The following is a 19,029-nucleotide window of genomic DNA, read 5'->3' on the forward strand; positions in this document are numbered from 1 at the left end:
GGTTTTCGTTACACTTCCCTCTCTTATAGAACATGATTATGGTGATGAACTAGGAGACAACAATGATGAAGAGTTGGAAATCGAAGAGAACTCTATAAGGGATTTGATCAGCATGAGTTGAGTGATTTGGGATTATCGGAGAAGGCTTCAGAACTCCTAGCATCCAGACTGCGTGAGAAACTTACTTGAAAAAGGAACGAAGGTATCGTACTTTCCAACCAGAGAAATTGCACTTCTGCACGACTTAGAACTGACAGTGGCTTTGTGTATTGCCATAACATACCTGGTTTAATGGAGGAATTGGGAATTCCAATCTATAACTCAACTGAATGGCGACTATTCATCGATCGCTCAAATCGGCGTTTAAAGTGTGTCCTCCTTCACAATGGCAATATATTTGGGACAGTCCCAATTGGCCATTCAGTTTCTCTTTGCGATGAATATGCAGACATAAAGAGAGTCACTGAGTTGTTGCAATATCACCAACACAATTGGGTCATCTGTGTTGACCTTAAAGTATCCCTGTTATCTGTGCATGTGGGACAGCAGAGCTCATTAAGGGGATTGGGTGGAAAGGAATTGGCCTCCAATATCTGCCCTAAAACCAGGAGATCCAAACATTCTACATGAGCCACTTGTTGATAGAAAGAATATTATATTCTCGCCTCTGCACATGTAACTGGGTCTGATGAAGCAGTTTGTTAAAGCTTTGCCAACTGAAGGAGAATGTTTCAAGTACCTGATTTTGGAATTTCCTAGCCGGTCATTTGAAAAAATAAAGGCCGGTGTGTTTGATGGTCCGCAGACTCAGCAGCTCATCAAAGATGAACATTTCATCAGGACAATGCCAGAAGTCGAAAAGAATGCTTGGTTATCATTGTCAAGGACTTTCTTAGAAACACACGAGCAAAAAAATACACAGAAATTGTCCAGAAACTCTTGGAGAGCTACAAAATGCTTGGTTGCAATATGAGCATCAAGGCGCATTTTCTGCATAGCCATCTTTCTAACTTCCCGGAAAACCTTGGTGCAGTCAGTGATGAGCAAGGTGAATGATTCCACCAAGATCTGAAGGTCATGGAAGGACGGTATCAGGGTAGATGGGATGTACATATGATGGCTGACTATTGTCGGAGAATCCGGCAGGATTGTCCTAACACTGAACACTCCAGGAAAAGCTATAAGGGTAACTTTTTACCTAAACCGCTTAGCCGCTTAATTTTCAAATGTTTTACTGTAAAAAAAAAAATGTCATAGAGTAACAATAAATGCTTTGTATGAACAACAAAAAAAATTTTGAATAAACAGTCAATTAAATTATTATTTCAATATGTTTTCATTGTATCTAGAATTTGTATGTTTTTTGACAAAAATGGAGGGTACCCTGTATCGTAAACACTGCATGTGACAGCAAAAAAACTGGGGTCATTTCTGAATTCACCACCCAAAAATTGATGGCTGCATGGAAGGAAAGTAGGCACAATGTCTTTCCTTGGATTAGCACTACGTCTTCAATCCTCAATGTTGCATGAACATCACATCATGAATCCCCGGTCTTCTTGGAGAGCCCTTGCATATGAATACCCACCTTGTGTCTTGTGCTCAGTCCTGCCATGGCCGGTGACTCCCTCACCTTGGTAGTTTGTCGGTTCCTCACCCAGCTTTAAGACCTCCACAGATATTTTTGTTTCATTTTCTATGACAAGCAACATAGGAATATGATGATCATTGGCACTGCTGCATCCTCATTGTGGGTCAGTGATACAAAAAGTATTAAAAGCAATGCATCAGAACACCGACCTGGATTACATAGAAGGGTAGCAATGGCAGCGCACATCATATCTCATTGATACGTTTTCTTTAATTAAAATGATTGCAATGCTAAAATGTAAAACATGTTAAAGGGAAAAGGTTTAACATGGCAGGTGAATGTTACAGCAAATCCAAAAAAAATTATTTTACAGCATTGAGCACCTTTATTGGTGAGCAATTCAAATAAAACAAATTTGTCTTCAAACAAAATACACAAAAACTGATAGAGAACAAGGCTCACCTAACCCATCACTGCTTTGGCTCTAAATAGGACACAAATTTTAAAATTCCTTTTATCTCACATGATTGTTATAAGGTCAGTGCACTCAAAATATACAATTTGGCTTTTTTCAGATACTGGAGAGTTTTACCACCAGGAGATCCCCCCATCCCGGTGCCGAGTTCCTGGGTCTGTACATCTGCTGTGCCCATAATGAGAGCTCTCGCCATCCCTGCAGATTTTTAGGATCAGCGGTTTTGTATGTAAGATTCAGCATTACCTATACCGAGCATTACCAGGGAGGTTAGCTCCAGGCTCATGGGATAACCTACAAAAAGAATAGGTTGACCTGGATCAGTGTAGCACTATCTCCCCCCTGGCATTCATGATTTAACTCTTTTGCTGCCAATGTCATGCGCCATACATTGTGGCTTTAAAAGGGTTAAGCTTCAATGGCAGCCAGGAGCTCATTTCTTGGCAATGTAGTAAAAGTCACTTGAGCGGCCCATTTACTTTTGCAGAACCATAGGAGTGTCAGACCCCTTCACCACCTTGGTCAGCATTGGCTGAAGGTTATCCTTGAGGTTTCATATTTTGGATTCATATCCAAGTAACTAATCACAATTAGATTGCCACTTCTAATGGCAGATTTGCCCTTCACCAGCACACCCCCCTTGTGTGCACCAACATCAGCAATTCACCCCCCTAGGAATCCACAGGGATTCACCAATTCCTTGACCTATTTTCTCCCCTCCTCGGGTACGCTGCCTCTGCTGCGCTGACCTCTAGCCATTTCCACCCGTAGGGGGTGATCCCCAATACTCAACCCTTCCAGTTTTCTCAATACGAATTCAGCGTGAGCTGGGTCGCTGTAGTTCAGGAAAGCTCGGTGCTGGGCTCCCTGCCAGCTGAGGTGAACAGGGAGGGCGTCCCGGCTCCTCAATATCGTTTTCAGTTCACTGACCCGCATAGTGGGGGGGATATCACCGATGTAGACCGTGGAGCTGCCTTTGTGGTCAATGGGTGCCACCTGAATGGGCAAAGTCCGAGTCTCTTCATTAGCGTGTGGAGATTTGGATGAATGGTCTGTTCTCTTCATGGAAGGTTCCGGCTCATCCTTCAGGGTCACCTCCTTTCCTAGACGCCGTTCTTTCTCCCGAAGCTTCTTCAGGATTGGAATCTTCTCCATCATCTCCCAACTTATCTACAGAAGAGAGAAAACAAAAGCTGGGGGCTGATTTTGCCCTGTGGCCCATACATTTGCCATCCCTGGGTTGTCTAGAACATGCTGACCCGAGGGGTATCAGATTTGTTTGGAATCAGCACCCTCAGGTGATCCAGAGAAAGACAAAAAAAAAGTTTACAATTTTGCCTTTTCTTTGAATTTTTTTTTTTTACTATATAAAAATTCAGTCACATTTCCCCTTCTCATTCATAAACCCCACAAACCTTGGACCATATGATTCCTTTGGGCTTGGGGCGGGTACAATCCGTCTTTATGACCCGGGTGGGTGTCAGGATGTAATCTACGGTCAGGTCATGGTCATCCAGCAGCTCCTCTGGGATATCGAGAACCTAAGGAGGCAAAAATACATAAATAGACAAAACACCAGCACCGCACGCGTGTGCACAAATACATAGTCACCAATAGGGGGTGCTCACTCAATGGAGGGAGTCATGGTTGTCAGGCAAACTGGGGGGTATTAGTTTAGCGAGGGAAGATAACATTGTTTGAGCTTTCGGTTTAGCTCACAAGATTGGCGTTGGAGTAACTGGTATTTTCCTTATTTGCTGAAAATGTGATCGTAAAAAAGGAAACAAATGCAGCCACCCCATTTGGAGGACTGGTAAGTTGAAATATGGGGCATTTTTTGTTCTAGGTGCTCTATTAGGGATTTGCCCCGAGATGGTTTCACCTCACTTACCTGACAGTCATGTACGATGGTGACTACAGTGGTCTGGTCTGTCACCGCCCCCATGGCCACCATCATGGCATATTCCATGTCGGCAAACCCCTCTCCTTTCCCGATTCGCCACCCTGAGCAAAAGAAAGGAAATTTCCCAACTGAGAATTATGGACTGAACAATGTTATGACCTACTAAGGGCCCAAATTCATTTCCAGGGGAGAGGCTGCGACTGGCTCCCTTCAGTGCTTATCACAGGTCTATAAGCTAAGCACTTGATCATGTGACCTCTAGAGAATCCAGAATGGCTGATCATCTTTACCAGAATCATGTGACCAGGCACCCAGGGCATGAAATCCGTACTCAGAGAAATGCTGAGGCTTTCAGTAAGCGCTGCCTGGGGGGAAGCAAATGCACTGCTGGGTAATGGGGGCAATAAAGAGAACCTGTTGGTTTGGCCAGCATTGACTAATGACAGGTTCACTTTAGGTTTTGAGCAGATCTTTGGATTGTCGCTAATACTCACCATACATGGCAGCACACAGACGGAGTATGACCCGATTATTTGTGCTCACCCTGGAAAGCCACTGGGTGTCCGACTTGTCCTAAGCCTCACCCTTATATCATACTATTGTCATCAGGGAGGATAAACGGGAGGATTACCTTTCACTGACACCGCCACAGAGCCCACAACCACCAGGTCCACCTGCACCGCAGCATCCAGCCCCAAGGGGGCGCTGTGATCCCGCACACCCTGTAAATAAATGAAAGCAGCAGATTAAATAAGAATTACCTGTGTGCGGGATACAAAGGGAATTTGCTTCTTCCTTCCTTGGTACTGGGGAGCAGATTTAATGAAGGAAGATTGGAGGGTAGATTTCATAAAGGGGAAAGCCGGGGGGCAGATTTAATAAAGGGGAAGGCCAGAGGGCAGATTTCATAAAGGGGAAGGCCGGGGGGCAGATTTCATAAAGGGGAAGGCCGGGGGGCAGATTTCATAAAGGGGAAGGCCGGGGGGCAGATTTCATAAAAAGGAAGGCCAAAGGGCAGATTTCATAAAGGGTAAGGCCGAAGGGCAGATTTCATAAAGGGGTGAATAAGTTTCCCTCTACCTGTGAAGTGGAGCAGATCCTCAGAACCTCTTTGCTGGCCCCGGGTGGAGGGTTGATTCTGTTGAAGAGTCCGGTTCGGAGGCGAGGTGTTGGTACCAGCAATGTTTTATGAGCCTGCGGGGGATAAGGGGCAGACGGATATAATTCTGGAGTCCTTGGAAGCATGGTGTCCATATAGGACTGAACAGAATCTTCATTCAGATAGATAGATGCAGCTTTATTGGTCATTATAGCCAAACAGAATCGTCCACAATTCACATTACTACCACTGATTGTTTATATAGCTCCAACACTTACCATAGCGCTGCACAAAGCAGAGGAGATCTGCACTGAGCAAAGACTGAAAACACCATCAGGAGCAAGTGACTCAAACTTCTATTGATAGCTCTGATAGCGTCATATTTCATGCAGTATCAGGAAGCAGAACTGCATACCAGCGACTCATCATACCTGCAGAGCCGCCAGCCTCACACCTTCCAGCGGCTTGTCGGGGTCCACTTTAACCTCCTGGGTGCTTCGGAAGACCTCCAGGCTGCAGATTTTCTGACAAGCCTGCCGGGAATTCTAGGCAGAGAGGTAAAGAATGGTTACTTACTTCTAACGTGAGGAAGCGAGCGTTCTTCTGAGGCGTGTCGGGATTTATCTTAACGGTAGTGGCCCCCTGGAACTCCTGCAGGGCCCTTAACCTTTCGCAGGCTTGTGCAGCCCCCTGGACACCGAGAGGAGATACAAATATAAAAACCTGGACACCATTGTATGCAGAACCCAACCAACAACTTTACATTACTCCACTTTGACGTGTAAAATCATATTGAGATCCATAAATTGTAATGTTAACTGCAAAGCCTTTTCGCCTAAAATTACTAGAGGAGGGAGGGGGTTAAGAGTGATGATGGAGGTGGCTTCAGGACAACTGATGTGACCATGGTCCCACAAATAAAAATTCTGTTTTAAATGCGGTTGTCATACCTGCATATTCCACCAGATGGCGCTGATGTATATACACTGACAATGTATAAGCTGTACCAGTTCATTCCATGTATAGCGCCTTATGATACTTTGTATCCAATACATATCAGCACCCCCTGGTGGACGATTTGAGTTTTACAGATGCATTGAAAACTATGACAAAATATTTACTGTTAATGTTTTTTTTTCCACTTTGGTCATGTTCCCACATTTGCACCTCAACCTCCCCCAGGATTCTGGTGCCAAGAGTTTTTGGAGCTGTAAAATGATTGCTAAATATTGGAACTGCAGATAAATGCACAAATAATGGGGGAGAGGGGTCATCAATGGGGGGGGGCAGCACTGGCTGTTGGCAGGGTCAGTGGAGGGAGTAATGGGGGGAGGGGGTCAGGGTGGCAGGGCTGGGTGGGGGATGGGGTCAGGGGTGGCAGCACTCAGTGTGGGGAGTAGTGGGTCAGTGGCGGGGGATGGGGGGACTCACCTGCACTCAGTGTCAGTGCTGGCTCCATATTTGGTTGCTAGGAGCTCCTCCAGCCCCCTCCACGTGGCTACACTGACACCTACCGCTCCCTGTAAGGGACAAACTTCCTCACCGCCCAGCTGTCTCCTTGCCCCGCCCCTTTCCCCTGTAGCAGATCAGCTGACTTTCTCTATAAACTTCCGTCTGTTCCCGCCCCCTCTGACTCCTCTGCCGCCATCTTTGTTGTGGGTAAGTGGAATATAAATAGGCGGAGAGGAGGGGTTTCGGGGGGATCTTTGTACGGTTGCTATGGCAGCGAAATCTCCTCTCCTGGGACCAGAGTCACCCCCTCACAACCCCCCAACAGGGATTTGATGTGTGTGTGTGTGTGTGTGTGTGTGGGGGGGGGGGGGGGTTATGGGTAATAAAAATTCAAAAATAGTTCTGTGGTGAGCCCAGTGTCTGTAGGGACATGGGAAGCACAGGGTGTGTAGTGCCAGGAACATGGGGAGCACAGAGTGTGTGGTGCCAGGGACATGGGGAGTCCAGGGTCTGTAGGGACATGGGAAGCACAGGGTGTGTAGTGCCAGGGACATGGGGAGCACAGAGTGTGTGATGCCAGGGACAGGGTGGGCACAGGGTGTGTGGTGCCAAGGACATGGGGAGCAAAGGGTGTGTAGTGCCAGGGACAGGGTGGGCACAGAGTGTGTGCTGCCAGGGACATGGGGGGTCCAGGGGCTGTAGGGACATGGGAAGCACAGGATGTGTAGTGCCAGGAACATGGGGAGCACAGGGTGTGTAGTGCCAGGGACATGGGGAGCACAGGGTGTGTAGTGCCAGGGACATGGGGAGTCCAGGGGCTGTAGTGACATGGGAAGCACAGGGTGTGTAGTGCCAGGGACATGGGGAGCACAGGGTGTGTAGTGCCACGGACATGGGGAGCACAGGGTGTGTGATGTCAGGAAAACAGGCAGCACTTTAGGATTTCAGCATGGAGATAGCAAAAACTGATGGAACAACCACTTGAAATCTGTTGGGAGTTTTCTGTCCTGCTGTTATCTGCATTCCCCACAAGGTGGCGCTGTTGTATCACCAGTCATTAGAGTTTTCTTTAAAATGAAACATTGTATCCAAATTCTAGATGGGAGATCTCCCCATTCATTTCTATGGAAAAAAAGAGGCAGAGCAACAAATAAGCCAACAGTTGGCAAAGTCTGCTCATTTCTTGACATGGCATGACGCCTATTTATTGGCCCCTGACAATCAAACTTATATGAGATTGTTGGACACCCCATTCCAATTCCACTGCCTTTTATTATGGAGTTGTGCCCCCATAACCACCTGCATTCATCTGCAAATACCTTTCACAATTTTTTCGGGCAGTCTGTGGGGATTTCCCCATTGGTGAGGTCCGGTGCTGATGGTGAGGATTTGCCCCTATTGGTGAGATCAGGTGCTGATGGTGGGGATTTGCCCCCATTGGTGAGGTCAGTTACTGATGATGGGTATTGCCCCCTATTGGTGAGGTCAGGTACTGATGTTGAATGAGAAGATCTGGCTCACCATTCCAATTGACCCCAAACGTGTTCAGTAGGATGCGGTCAGGGCTCTGTGCAGGACACTCGAGTTCCTCCACACCAAACTGGTGACCCCATGTCTTTATGGAGGGGGCTTTGTACCCCAGGGCACAGTCATGGGGGGGGGGGCAAGAAAAGGGTCTTCACAAAACTGCAAACAAAGCATTTGGCTCTTCTGCCATTCTGTCACCTGGGGCCCTGGAGACAGTAAGGGCCCAGGGCCATGCCCCCATTTTACCCTATCCTATCACTGGCCCTGCTCTCATACAGCTCTTTCCTCTAACGCTTCGACATTCACAAAACAAATTCATCCACAGAACATTTCTCTGCGGCCAATCACTGCGTCTCTGTTGTGCCAAAGATCACACTTGTAATACGTCTCAGAGGGACACCGACCTCTTGTTTAATTAACCTCCCCCTTTGTCTGATGTCCCCGGTGGCGGGAGCTGATCGGTTTCATATTCCTAATCTTATCTCCAGTGATAGGAAGGCCTCGGGGCCGGGCAGAGATGTTGTCACCGGCACAGATTATCGAATTCCCCAAAAAATGAAAATCTGCGAATAAATTGGCGTTTACAACCTCCGCGCCATATCTCGTGTTTCTGTGACATCTCTGGAAACCTTCAAATCCCTCTCAGATCCCATCGGATTTACACAATGTAAGTCTCCCCCCTCTCTGATTGGATTACAGGAACATTAATGATTATAGTTATTGGACGGCATCCATGGATTCCCTCTCACCGCCGGCAATGAAAATTAAAGTGAATGTAAACCCTGACTGGATGACATTTTGCCTGCTCTGTGTATAATAAATGATTGCTGTGTTTTCCTATAACATACTCATCTTAACATCTCAGTGCCTCCGGTTTCCTGCAGCCCTTTCAGCCACTTCCTGTCTAACAGTGACAACAGAGGATCGTCAGCACCACCACTCGTAGTCCTCACCAGAAGCATGTAGCATGGTGACAACACAGAAACACAACTAACAGACAGTTGTCACCCTCTAACAGGAAGTGTCTGAACAAGGACCTACGTGGCAGGATCTCCAGGGTCTTTTTTACTAAAATCTATAGTTTTAAAGAGTCTGAAATGTATCTTCAGTGGAGATTACCAGCAGCCATGCTTGCACATTGCACAGGCTGGGTCACTGTTGTCACCATCAGGAGCAATGATGTGCAGCTGACATGGAGTGAGTGCATGTAGACAGGAAGTAGCTGGTGGACGAGATCCACAGATTTTAAATAAGTTTGTGTAGGTGATTTATGTCCTATCAGAGTAAATCCTTCAATTATCCAATCATATGCAGGGAAAAATCAATTTCTATTAAATCCTTGCATGTGATTGGATATTCTTCTCCAGTTGCATTTTCCATTCGCCTCATTTACTAAAACAAGTGAGGATTCACTTTGCACATGTGACCTCACTCAGTTAATAAATAAATCCAATCATTTTGCAAACTAAACCTCATCCAATTGAAGTTTAGATCTCCTTTAATGAAAATTAATTGCAGCTTCTTCACCGACAAGAGGAAACCCAATGGAAGTCGTCCAATAACTATATTCATTAATGTTTCTCTAATCCAATCAGAAATAAGCTAAGACTTTTGTATTATAGTTGTTTCTAATGTTTTACAAATTCCAATTCTCTGCTGGTGTGTTCTCCAAAACCACCACACGATGGCATCACATGCATGGGAATCATTCCTAGCAAACAGCAACGCCGATTAGTGGCAGCAGGTGGCGCTGTGCACCAAGCTGAAATCCCAATCCTGCACAATAAAATCTCTCATTGCCTCCTGCTTGCTGCAAAAAGAATTCTGAGCTAGAAATGTGAACGCCAATTTACTGAACTTCCCCCAACACCACCCTGGCTTCTCTATGCACAGGACATAAAATAAATCATTGCAGTAAATACGCTGATTTACTCATTTAATAAATTTCTTTCATATCATTTAGTAATTATTTTATTAAATAAAATTTACAATTGCTTATATCTCGATCTGTTTGCTCGTTTAGGGGACAATTCGATTAAAACAAAAAGGCCAATTATTTTGATCACTTTTCATATTTAAAATATAACAGGAATTGTTGAGTATTCATTTGCAACAATGCTGTAGGTATATTAGTGTACTGATTGCTGAAATACTTAACTGCAATAGTTATTATTTATTCTGAAATGAATGTAAAATAATTAATAATAACGCTTGAGATATTAAGTATTTGCTATATAAATATATATTTCTTTATTATGCAATTTTTACTGCAATTTATATATTTTATTAAGCAACAATTTACAAACTTTTGCAAGCTTTTGGTAATTTTTCTCTGCCCCTCTGCATGCCTATGGCCAGGGAGAATTGTCCTGTGCAATTTGCAGGGATCATCTGAACTCGCCTCCATCGCCTGCGACCTGGCTATGAGAAAACAGAAAGTGTTACATTAAATAAACACAAGTATCAGGTTCACTTTAAATGCCCTAAAAACACTCTTCCATCTGGGAGTCATTTCGTGCCTAGGCTCCTTTGCTGCCTACAAATTCGATCCAATTCAGCGGAAAATTCAACGTGATGTTTCATTTTATTCCTCCAGTGCAGAAAAAAACTACAAAACAAATAAAACACAAAAACAACAAAATGTAAAAACTTTCTTTATCTATTGGCAGCCTGGAAGTTCCCGCTTAAATCACTCCTTTAAATGGAAGTGTCAGTAAAATTATCATTTTCGACCCCCGGTGGCTGCAGAATTCATGATTCGGATTAATTGGATCTCTTTTCAGCATTTCGCAGCTACTTGTTAGAAAAAACTTCAATGTAATTAAATTCATTAGCAAGCCGACTCCTCAATGGAAGCATCAAAAGAGCCAATAAATAGCGAGCCATGGCACTGAAATAAAAAAAGAATTAGTAACTTGTTTAAATATTCTTTGAAAAGAAAAAGAATTGAGGCAATTAAAGGGATTTATTTCATTTGCAAATTGAATGAAGCTGCAAAAAATGTAAAAAAGCGTAAAAGTCGTAAAATAGTTATAAATCCTTAAAATATTTATTACCTATTATTACATTATTTTAAACTAATATTTAAATTATTTAAACTCGTAATAGCTGAAAAGAATATCATTTCACTCGTACTTTTTTCTAATATTGAGTTTCATTTATTGGTGTTATATTATTAAAGTCGGATCCCCCATCATTTGTGTTATTTGGGGTTCTGAAGAAGATTATTTTTTCTTTATTTTTTAAACTTTTTGCTTTTAAACAATACAATAAAAATACAATATAAATGATATTTTTGTTAATATAGTATTAGAAGGTTTGCAGGGTTTGCTATAAAGCTGCCTTTGCAGGTTGTGCGCCCTGGTTTTTGGGGGCTCTGTGGGTTTAAATCTCAGCCCCATCCAGCCTGCTCCATATTTGGATAAGTAAAGTTAAAAAAAAGGAGGATTTGGTGCTGGAGTCCTGTGGAAAAGTTTCTGGGAGCTGAGTGGCTGCTGGCTTCCCTTCCTGGTCCCTGATTGGCTGGAAGTTGGGGAAGAGGGTGTGGAGGGCTGCCAGTAAAAGCTTAGCTCGCAGAAAAAAGTTTGGAAAAGTTTTCCATAGTTGAGAAAGAAGTCTAGGAGAGCAGAGCTGAGATTTGAGTCTTCTCCACCCCCACCCTCCTCCTCCTTACAAGCCCTGGCCTGGCAGAACCGGTACCCGGGAGTGGACCTACCATGAGGATGGTGCTGAGCTGAAGGCCATTGTGATTGTGAACCGTCCACCTTCTGGGTGAGCACCGAGCCCGGTTCTGCCTTCTCAGATCTCAGCACCGATGATGCAGGCTCGTTACTCCGTGGGTGACCCCAATGGCCTGGGGGTCGTGCCCTACTTAAGCGAGCAGAACTACTACAGAACGGCGGGCACCTATGGCACAATGCCCACCCCGATGAGCGTGTACCCCGGGCATGAACAGTACACCTCGGGCATGAGCCGGTCCTATGGACCCTACCACCACCACCAGCCTTCTGCGCCCAAGGACCTGGTAAAGCCACCCTACAGCTACATTGCCCTCATCACCATGGCCATCCAGAATGCCCCAGACAAGAAGATCACCCTGAATGGCATCTACCAGTTCATCATGGACCGCTTCCCCTTCTACCGGGAGAACAAGCAAGGTTGGCAGAACTCCATCAGGCACAACCTGTCCCTCAATGAGTGTTTCGTCAAGGTGCCCAGGGACGACAAAAAGCCTGGCAAGGGCAGCTACTGGACCCTGGACCCCGACTCCTACAACATGTTTGAGAATGGGAGCTTCCTGAGGAGGAGAAGGAGGTTCAAGAAGAAGGATGCCAACAAGGACAAGGATGATCGCCAGCAGAAGGAGCCCAGCAAGCTCCAGGGTGGCATCACCAGCTTGGAGGCGCCCAAAGATCACCACGACAAGAAGATTGTCATCAAGAGTGAATCGCCAGAACTTCCAGCAGTCATCACCAAGGTGGAGAACCTGAGCCCAGATGGTGGCAGTGCCATGCAGGATAGCCCAAGGAGTGTAGCCTCTACCCCATCCGTGTCCACCGACAGCTCCATCCCAGACCACCACCCATCCAGCAATGGCTTGTCCGGCTTTAGTGTGGAGAACATCATGACCATCAGGACTTCGCCTCATGGAGAGCTGAGCCCGGTGCCCTCTGTGCCACACCGGACAGGTATGGTGCCCTCTTTGCCCCTGAACTACGCCCAAAGCCAGCCTTCCATCTACAGTCAGGCTTGTGCCCAGGGCATGGACTCCAGTGCCAGCTACCAGTGCAGTATGAGGGCCATGAGCCTCTACACAGCGGACAGAACTGGGCACATGTGTGTGCCCACCACACTGGAAGAGGGCATCTCAGAGCAACACAGCGGAGCCTCATCCCCCTTAAACTCCATGAGCCTCAGCTCCAGCCAGGAAGGGACCCTCTCCTCCAGCCACCACCAGCAAGGGGGCACAGCTGGGCAGACTCCATCCTGGTACCTCAACCATGGGGCAGAACTCAACCACCTCTCTGGGCACACCTTCAGCTCCCAACAGCAGACTTTCCCCAGCGTCAGGGAGATGTTCAACTCTCACCGCCTGGGCATTGAGGGTTCAGCCTTGGCAGAGCACCAGGTAGGCACCAATGCCAGCTGCCAGATCCCCTACAGGTCTGCGCCCTCAATTTATCGCCATAGTAGCCCTTATTCATATGACTGCACTAAGTACTGACACCCCCTGAAAGCACCCCAAAACTGGCACCATGGAACAATGCAATACCCCCAATATTGCTACCCAATCGTCAGGAGGCAATAATGGATCATGTGACTCTACAGTGGTTATTTTTTATCTCTGACATGAAGAAAATAAAAAAAAATAGATACTTGAACACGGAGAGAGAAAAAAACATACAAAATGATGGTAGGTCTACCCAAAAATATTACCCAAAAAAAATTTATATGGACCAACTTTATTCTGACCACCTTGTCTAGAAAATGTTGCGGGATTATTTAAAAAAACGATTTCTTTCTATTCTATAAATCAGCCTGTTATTTAGAGACATTTTATCCCAAATATTTAAAGTTCAGTTCACTGGATCTTTGTGCTTTTTTATTTTATTATTTTTTTTACCATTTTCTTTTTTTTTTAATGGTTATTATTTTCCCAAATTATCTATGAAAATAGCAGAATATTCAGACGTGTCTATAATAAGTCATATTCCGTCCAGTTTATGCCTCTTTCCTTTATTAAAACTAAGAACATAATTTATTATTTCCCTCTTGTTGAATCGATGGATGATTTCTCTGGTCTGATGCTTATCCTGAATTCTGCTCTTCTCAAGCTGATCATTCCTGACTTTTGTGTCATTTTTGTCCTTTTTTCATGAAATAAACACTTGTGTTACTGCGATGTGTGGGTGCCGAGCTCTTGTTTTATTTATGGAGAAAGCTTTTATATATTTCATATCTTTTATTTGTTTAATTATAAGTTGTATTAGTTTGTGGTGGGTGTACAATATATATAGACCTATTATAGCTAATAGTTCTCCAATGCATGATTTGCAGGGTGCAACTGTCAGAATATCATTCTATCCATCCATCTAATCTATCTATCTATCTATCTATCCCTCTATCCATCTATCTATCTATCTATCTATCTATCTATCTATCTATCTATCTATCTATCTATCTATCTATCAAACATCCTAGGTCACACTTTACATGTCACACTGACCATATCTGTCTATTATCCTCATTTATCTATTTTGCTATACAAACTAACTAGGTATCTCTTTATTTTTATTATATTATGTATCTAGAAATGTAAAAATGGATTACCATTATTGTATGCAGAGCTCTCTCCCTTTCTATCTCTCTCATTCTTCTCTGGGTATAATACACTCCCCATGTATCTATATTTATTACATTTCTCTCTTATACCTCATAGCCAGAAAACACAAACAAACTCTTCCACAATGTAACTATTTATCAATGTAGATCCAAGCCTTCCTTCTCTCTTCCTTCCTTCTTTTCTTTCTTTCTTTCTTATTTATATATATATTCTATTGATGAATGTATCTATCTATCCTATTGATGATGTAATAATCTTTCTAATATCTATATAAAAGTCTATTCTATTGATTAATGTTTCCCTGGGATTGTCTCTTATTCATAGATCAATCTACCCAGCTAACTATCTAAAATATATAATTAATGATCTTTATATCCCATCTATCTAATATTTCCTATCTATCTATCTATCTATCTATCCCTCTATCTATCTATCTATCTATCTATCTATCTATCTATCCCTCTATCTATCTATCTATCATCTATCTATCTATCTATCTATCTATCTATCTATCTATCTCTGTTATGTTTATTGATCTATGGGGCTGATTTGCTAAATAAATGTTCTGATTACATAACGCAGTGAATGACCCCCTTGCAGGGAATGATTCACCTAATTTAGTAATTGAGATGAAGCTCTGCTGACTTTCCCCCATCCAATCATGTGCAGGGAATTTCCTGTTTGTTTAGATTTTCTTGCTGTGATTGGATATTCGCTGCAAAGTAAATTTTCACCGCATTCACTAAGCAAAGGGAATTATCCCTGCAGGGCGATAATTCACCTTGGTAAGTGAATAATCTACATTCATTGTGTAAATGTGTCCCATTATTTGTATCTTCTCATTTTCCTATTTTTGATCTTATTTATCTTTAATTATCTATGTCTCTATGTTTTATTCTCTTATTTCCCATCCATCGTTCTGCGATGATAAAACTTTGTTGCTATTTTCTGTGAAAGTTTTATTTGGGATTTTCCGATCTGGGAGTTTAGCAGATTGTGCAGCGATGAATATTAATGTCGGGCAGTTTGTGGTCATCTATAATTGCTGCTCAAACATTGGAATATTTGCCCTCTTGAAATGTACCGCAGAAAATAAATAATATTAAAAAAAAAAAAGTGCCTCCGCCGAGCAGACCAAGCTGTGAGGCAGCGGGGGGATCGGCCGATTCTAATCGTATCGCACAGACAGATCTGCGACAAAAAGCTGCTGGGACAAATCTGCGTTAATATGTCGCATGATTGCAGCGATTTTATTGTCTTATTTAATAATTTGCTTTAGGATTCTGATCGGTCTGATTTATTAGCTTTGTACTTGGAGTTTTGTGTTCTAATTCTAATAAAAATATTTTGGGGCAAAACTAAGAAATCGGCCAATGTCTGCCAGAGCTGGGGCCAATTATTGTAATGGACCCCCACAATGATCGGACAAGATATAAATCTCCACAGACGATAGTGCAGATGAGATTGGTAATATAAATGTCTGCAATGTATATCGATAGATCGATCATCGCGTGAAACGATCAATTTATTATGGACGATTTACTGATCGATACATAGGAGATACAGATCTGTACATAGGCGGAGATATCGATAGATCAATACATAGATATTACCAATTTATAGATCTCTGTCTATTGAACGATATTGAACGAATTATTCTAATATTTTACAAATCTGTCTCTAAATCTTTATCGATTCTTTCTATCGATCTATCTCACATTTTATTATTTATTGAACATTTATTGATCGATCTTTCCATTTCATAATTAATCTTTAAATGAAGATCTGAAGGAAGATTTGATTTTTTGCTATTCGGTAAATTATGAAAAATCACTTTCACTTCTATCCAATCCATCCTGGCCTCCGACCGATATCGTTACAATTTAAATTGAATTTGTAGGGATTTTCTGTCCTTTTTTCCAGGAAATGTTTCTTTTGCAATCCATCTCTCACCATACACATTCCGATGTTTTCTGGGCTTTCTGCTGAAAGTTTGCGATGTCTCATTTGGGAATTTAGAATTTCTTTCTGTTGCTTCATTATGTACAATCAGGATCGGTCACAGGTCGGAAGGTTTGTTTAATATCTGCTGGACATTTCTATATTTTCCTTTATTATCCGACACATTCCTTGGTTTCTCAGATCTCTATCCCGGCCTAGTACACGATGATCCGACAATTTACAGGCCGATCTCCTGCCAGCCGACAATATCATAAGACACGCCGATCCGTATCGGGCGATCAGCACCCTGCAGCGATCAATTCCTGTTATCTTGTGTCTTGTAGAGTCTCAGGCATGTCAATGCAATTCATTCTCCAAAATAGCCGATATCCAGCCGATTTGACCTGTACGGGATTGTTACATATGAAGGTGAATTTCTAAAGGATTAAATGTGTAAGTAATAAATTGGGTGAATGTTCATCTCAATCGTGCAGATAAAATGAGGATTTTATTTCTTGTGATTGGATGAATGTAGTGATCGGTCTCATTATACAAAATATTATTATTCGCTATGGATTGGTGCGATTTGTGGGGTCATTGGAGCTGATTTACGATAGGAATTGTCTGTTCATTCTGGGTGAATTATCTCCTCGAAATCGAGCCTGGTGAATGTGATAATAATTTACTTTACAAAGAATATCCAATCATGTCCAAGGAGTTTTGTTATCTGGATTTTCCTTGCAGATGATTGGATGATTGAAGTCAGCAAAGTTTCATCTCATTTACTAAGCGAATATCTCCCGCCAGGTAATTATTCACTTTGCTGTGTGAACGATTCATATTCCTTTAGTAAATTGTAAGCTCTTCGGGACAGGGGCCTCCCCTCCTCCTGTCTGTATCTGTCATTTGTAACCCCTATTTATTGTACAGCGCTGCGTGATATGTTGGCGCTATATAATAATAATTTCTCTTGGTGTTCCCGGGAATATTAATGTTGTGATTGTCCCTGAGATGATACATGGCCCCAATCCCTGAGATTCCTGTAATTTACTAACCTATGGGCAGCCTCTGTACCCCACAAGTGTCTGGGTGCAGGGAGGTCAGTGGGCAGTATGGGGGTGATGGAGAAATATTGTAATATTGTGATTGGCTGGGTGGAATTTTGGGGTGATGAGTGGGCAGTATGCTGGTGATAGGGAATATTGGGGAGGTCAGTGGGCAGTATGGGGGTGATAGGGAATATTAGGGAGGTCAGTGGGCAGTATGGGGGTTATGGGGAATATTGGGGAGGTCAGTGGGCAGTATGGTGGTGATGGGGAATATTGGGGAGGTCAGTGGGCAGTATGGTGGTGATGGGGAATATTGGGTTATCAGGGGGCTCTGTGTCCCCCTCCACCTGAACACTTTCATTATCCAATCCGGTGACAATTTCCTGTTCACTTTAAATTCCCAATCCAAGCAGATAAAGTCAGTAAACACAGGTTTGCTTTTCACATGACATTCACAGGACAATTATAGGGAATATTCATTCTTTGTGTGAAGATTCTAAACTCCTTTAGTAAGTCAGCCTCCATATAATGTACACCACTGCTCCATATGTTGGTGCTTTATACAAAATATTATTAATTATAACTGATTTTCCTGAATCGTCTGAATTAATTGCTGATTTGGATTGGATCATTCATGCCATGTGCTGTTTATATCTCCGGATGGACTACAAGGCCCAGCAGACTTTTCATTGTTCCTTACATTTGAGTTTCTGGACAGATTAAAACAGCTTTGTGATGCAGCTGCTGCCTGGCAGGCTGGGACTTGTAGTTCTCCTGCACCTGGAGTGACTATTGCATATTAAACATCCAGATATGAATATAAGTTTATATCTTGTATCCTCCAGGTCAGATCTGCATGGAGTATGTTCAGTAGTCACATGACTGTAGTTCTATGTATATTGATGGGAGCATATCTGTATTAGTTTGCTTTTTAACACTGTTTTCTCCAAATGTTTACCCTTGTGATTCTGCCAGTTACACACTGACCCTCTTATGGTGACAACACACACTTACTGTGCTGAATCTAAGGAAACCAGCGTTGTCACCCTGCGGCAGGGCTACAGAACACCTCCCCCTCTCTTCTCTTTCATAACCTGGGAAGGGGAGGTGTTGTGTAGTCCACAGAGATGTCTGGGAACAATGTTAACTAATAATTGTGCAGCCCAGGCAATGCATGGTCACACATAACATTCATGCAGATTGTAAAAGGTAAAATCTGATTTTTAAGGTAAAAAATGATTCACAGTACAAAAAGATAACTAAAGGTCATCCTGCTGGGATTTAAAAAAAGGAATCATCAGTTTCAGGTTATAAATGTGAAAGTTTGGTAAATGATGAGAAATGTGCCACAAAGGGTTAAAGTCCCAGCCACAGCTGAGTGTCATTCCAGCAGCGGCCAGCAGGGCGGCCCATGTCCCCTTAGGAAGAGGCCACATAGTGCAATGGTCATTATTCCTCATTATGGGGCCTGTTCTCCTACAACAAGGGGCAATAATCAATAGTTGTCACTGGAAATATCAATCTGAGCCCTTTCACCTATTAATAAAGCTGCCATGGCAAACTATTCCACAAATATCAAAAAACATTCAAACATAAATTTAAAATTTTAAACTTTTCTGCAATTCTCCCCCCTTGGTCATACAAGGTGC

General features: G+C 43.2%; 2 protein-coding genes across 2 annotated transcripts; one reads left to right on the forward strand and one right to left on the reverse strand.

Moving 5' to 3' along the window:
- Positions 1 to 1,953: 1,953 nt before the first annotated feature.
- On the reverse strand, positions 1,954 to 6,024 carry MTHFSD (methenyltetrahydrofolate synthetase domain containing). Its single transcript, XM_072422700.1, has 8 exons — positions 6,019 to 6,024; positions 5,645 to 5,758; positions 5,500 to 5,613; positions 5,050 to 5,163; positions 4,601 to 4,691; positions 3,958 to 4,070; positions 3,482 to 3,607; positions 1,954 to 3,236 (listed from the first exon to the last, which is right to left on the reverse strand). The coding sequence occupies exons 1-8, from the start codon at positions 6,022 to 6,024 to the stop codon at positions 2,772 to 2,774; spliced, it is 1,143 nt and encodes a 380-aa protein (XP_072278801.1). The 3' UTR covers positions 1,954 to 2,771.
- A 5,414-nt stretch (positions 6,025 to 11,438) lies between these two features.
- Positions 11,439 to 13,949, forward strand: FOXC2 (forkhead box C2). The gene has a single exon (XM_072422520.1). It carries the CDS (start codon positions 11,862 to 11,864, stop codon positions 13,269 to 13,271), a length of 1,410 nt encoding a protein of 469 aa, XP_072278621.1. The 5' UTR covers positions 11,439 to 11,861; the 3' UTR covers positions 13,272 to 13,949.
- The last annotated feature ends 5,080 nt before the right edge of the window (positions 13,950 to 19,029 follow it).

This window comes from Pyxicephalus adspersus, chromosome 9 (assembly GCF_032062135.1).
Source record: "Pyxicephalus adspersus chromosome 9, UCB_Pads_2.0, whole genome shotgun sequence".
Lineage (NCBI taxonomy): Eukaryota > Metazoa > Chordata > Amphibia > Anura > Pyxicephalidae > Pyxicephalus > Pyxicephalus adspersus.

Bases quoted from the DNA above. Each gene is read 5' to 3' on its own strand.
- MTHFSD (XM_072422700.1), bottom strand. The intron at 5,614-5,644 runs GTAAGTAACCAT...CTCTCTGCCTAG, and splicing joins CTCGCTTCCTCACGTTAGAA to AATTCCCGGCAGGCTTGTCA. The intron at 4,692-5,049 runs GTAGAGGGAAAC...ATTTATTTACAG, and splicing joins GGATCTGCTCCACTTCACAG to GGTGTGCGGGATCACAGCGC.
- FOXC2 (XM_072422520.1), top strand. From the start codon at position 11,862: ATGATGCAGGCTCGTTACTCCGTGGGTGACCCCAATGGCCTGGGGGTC.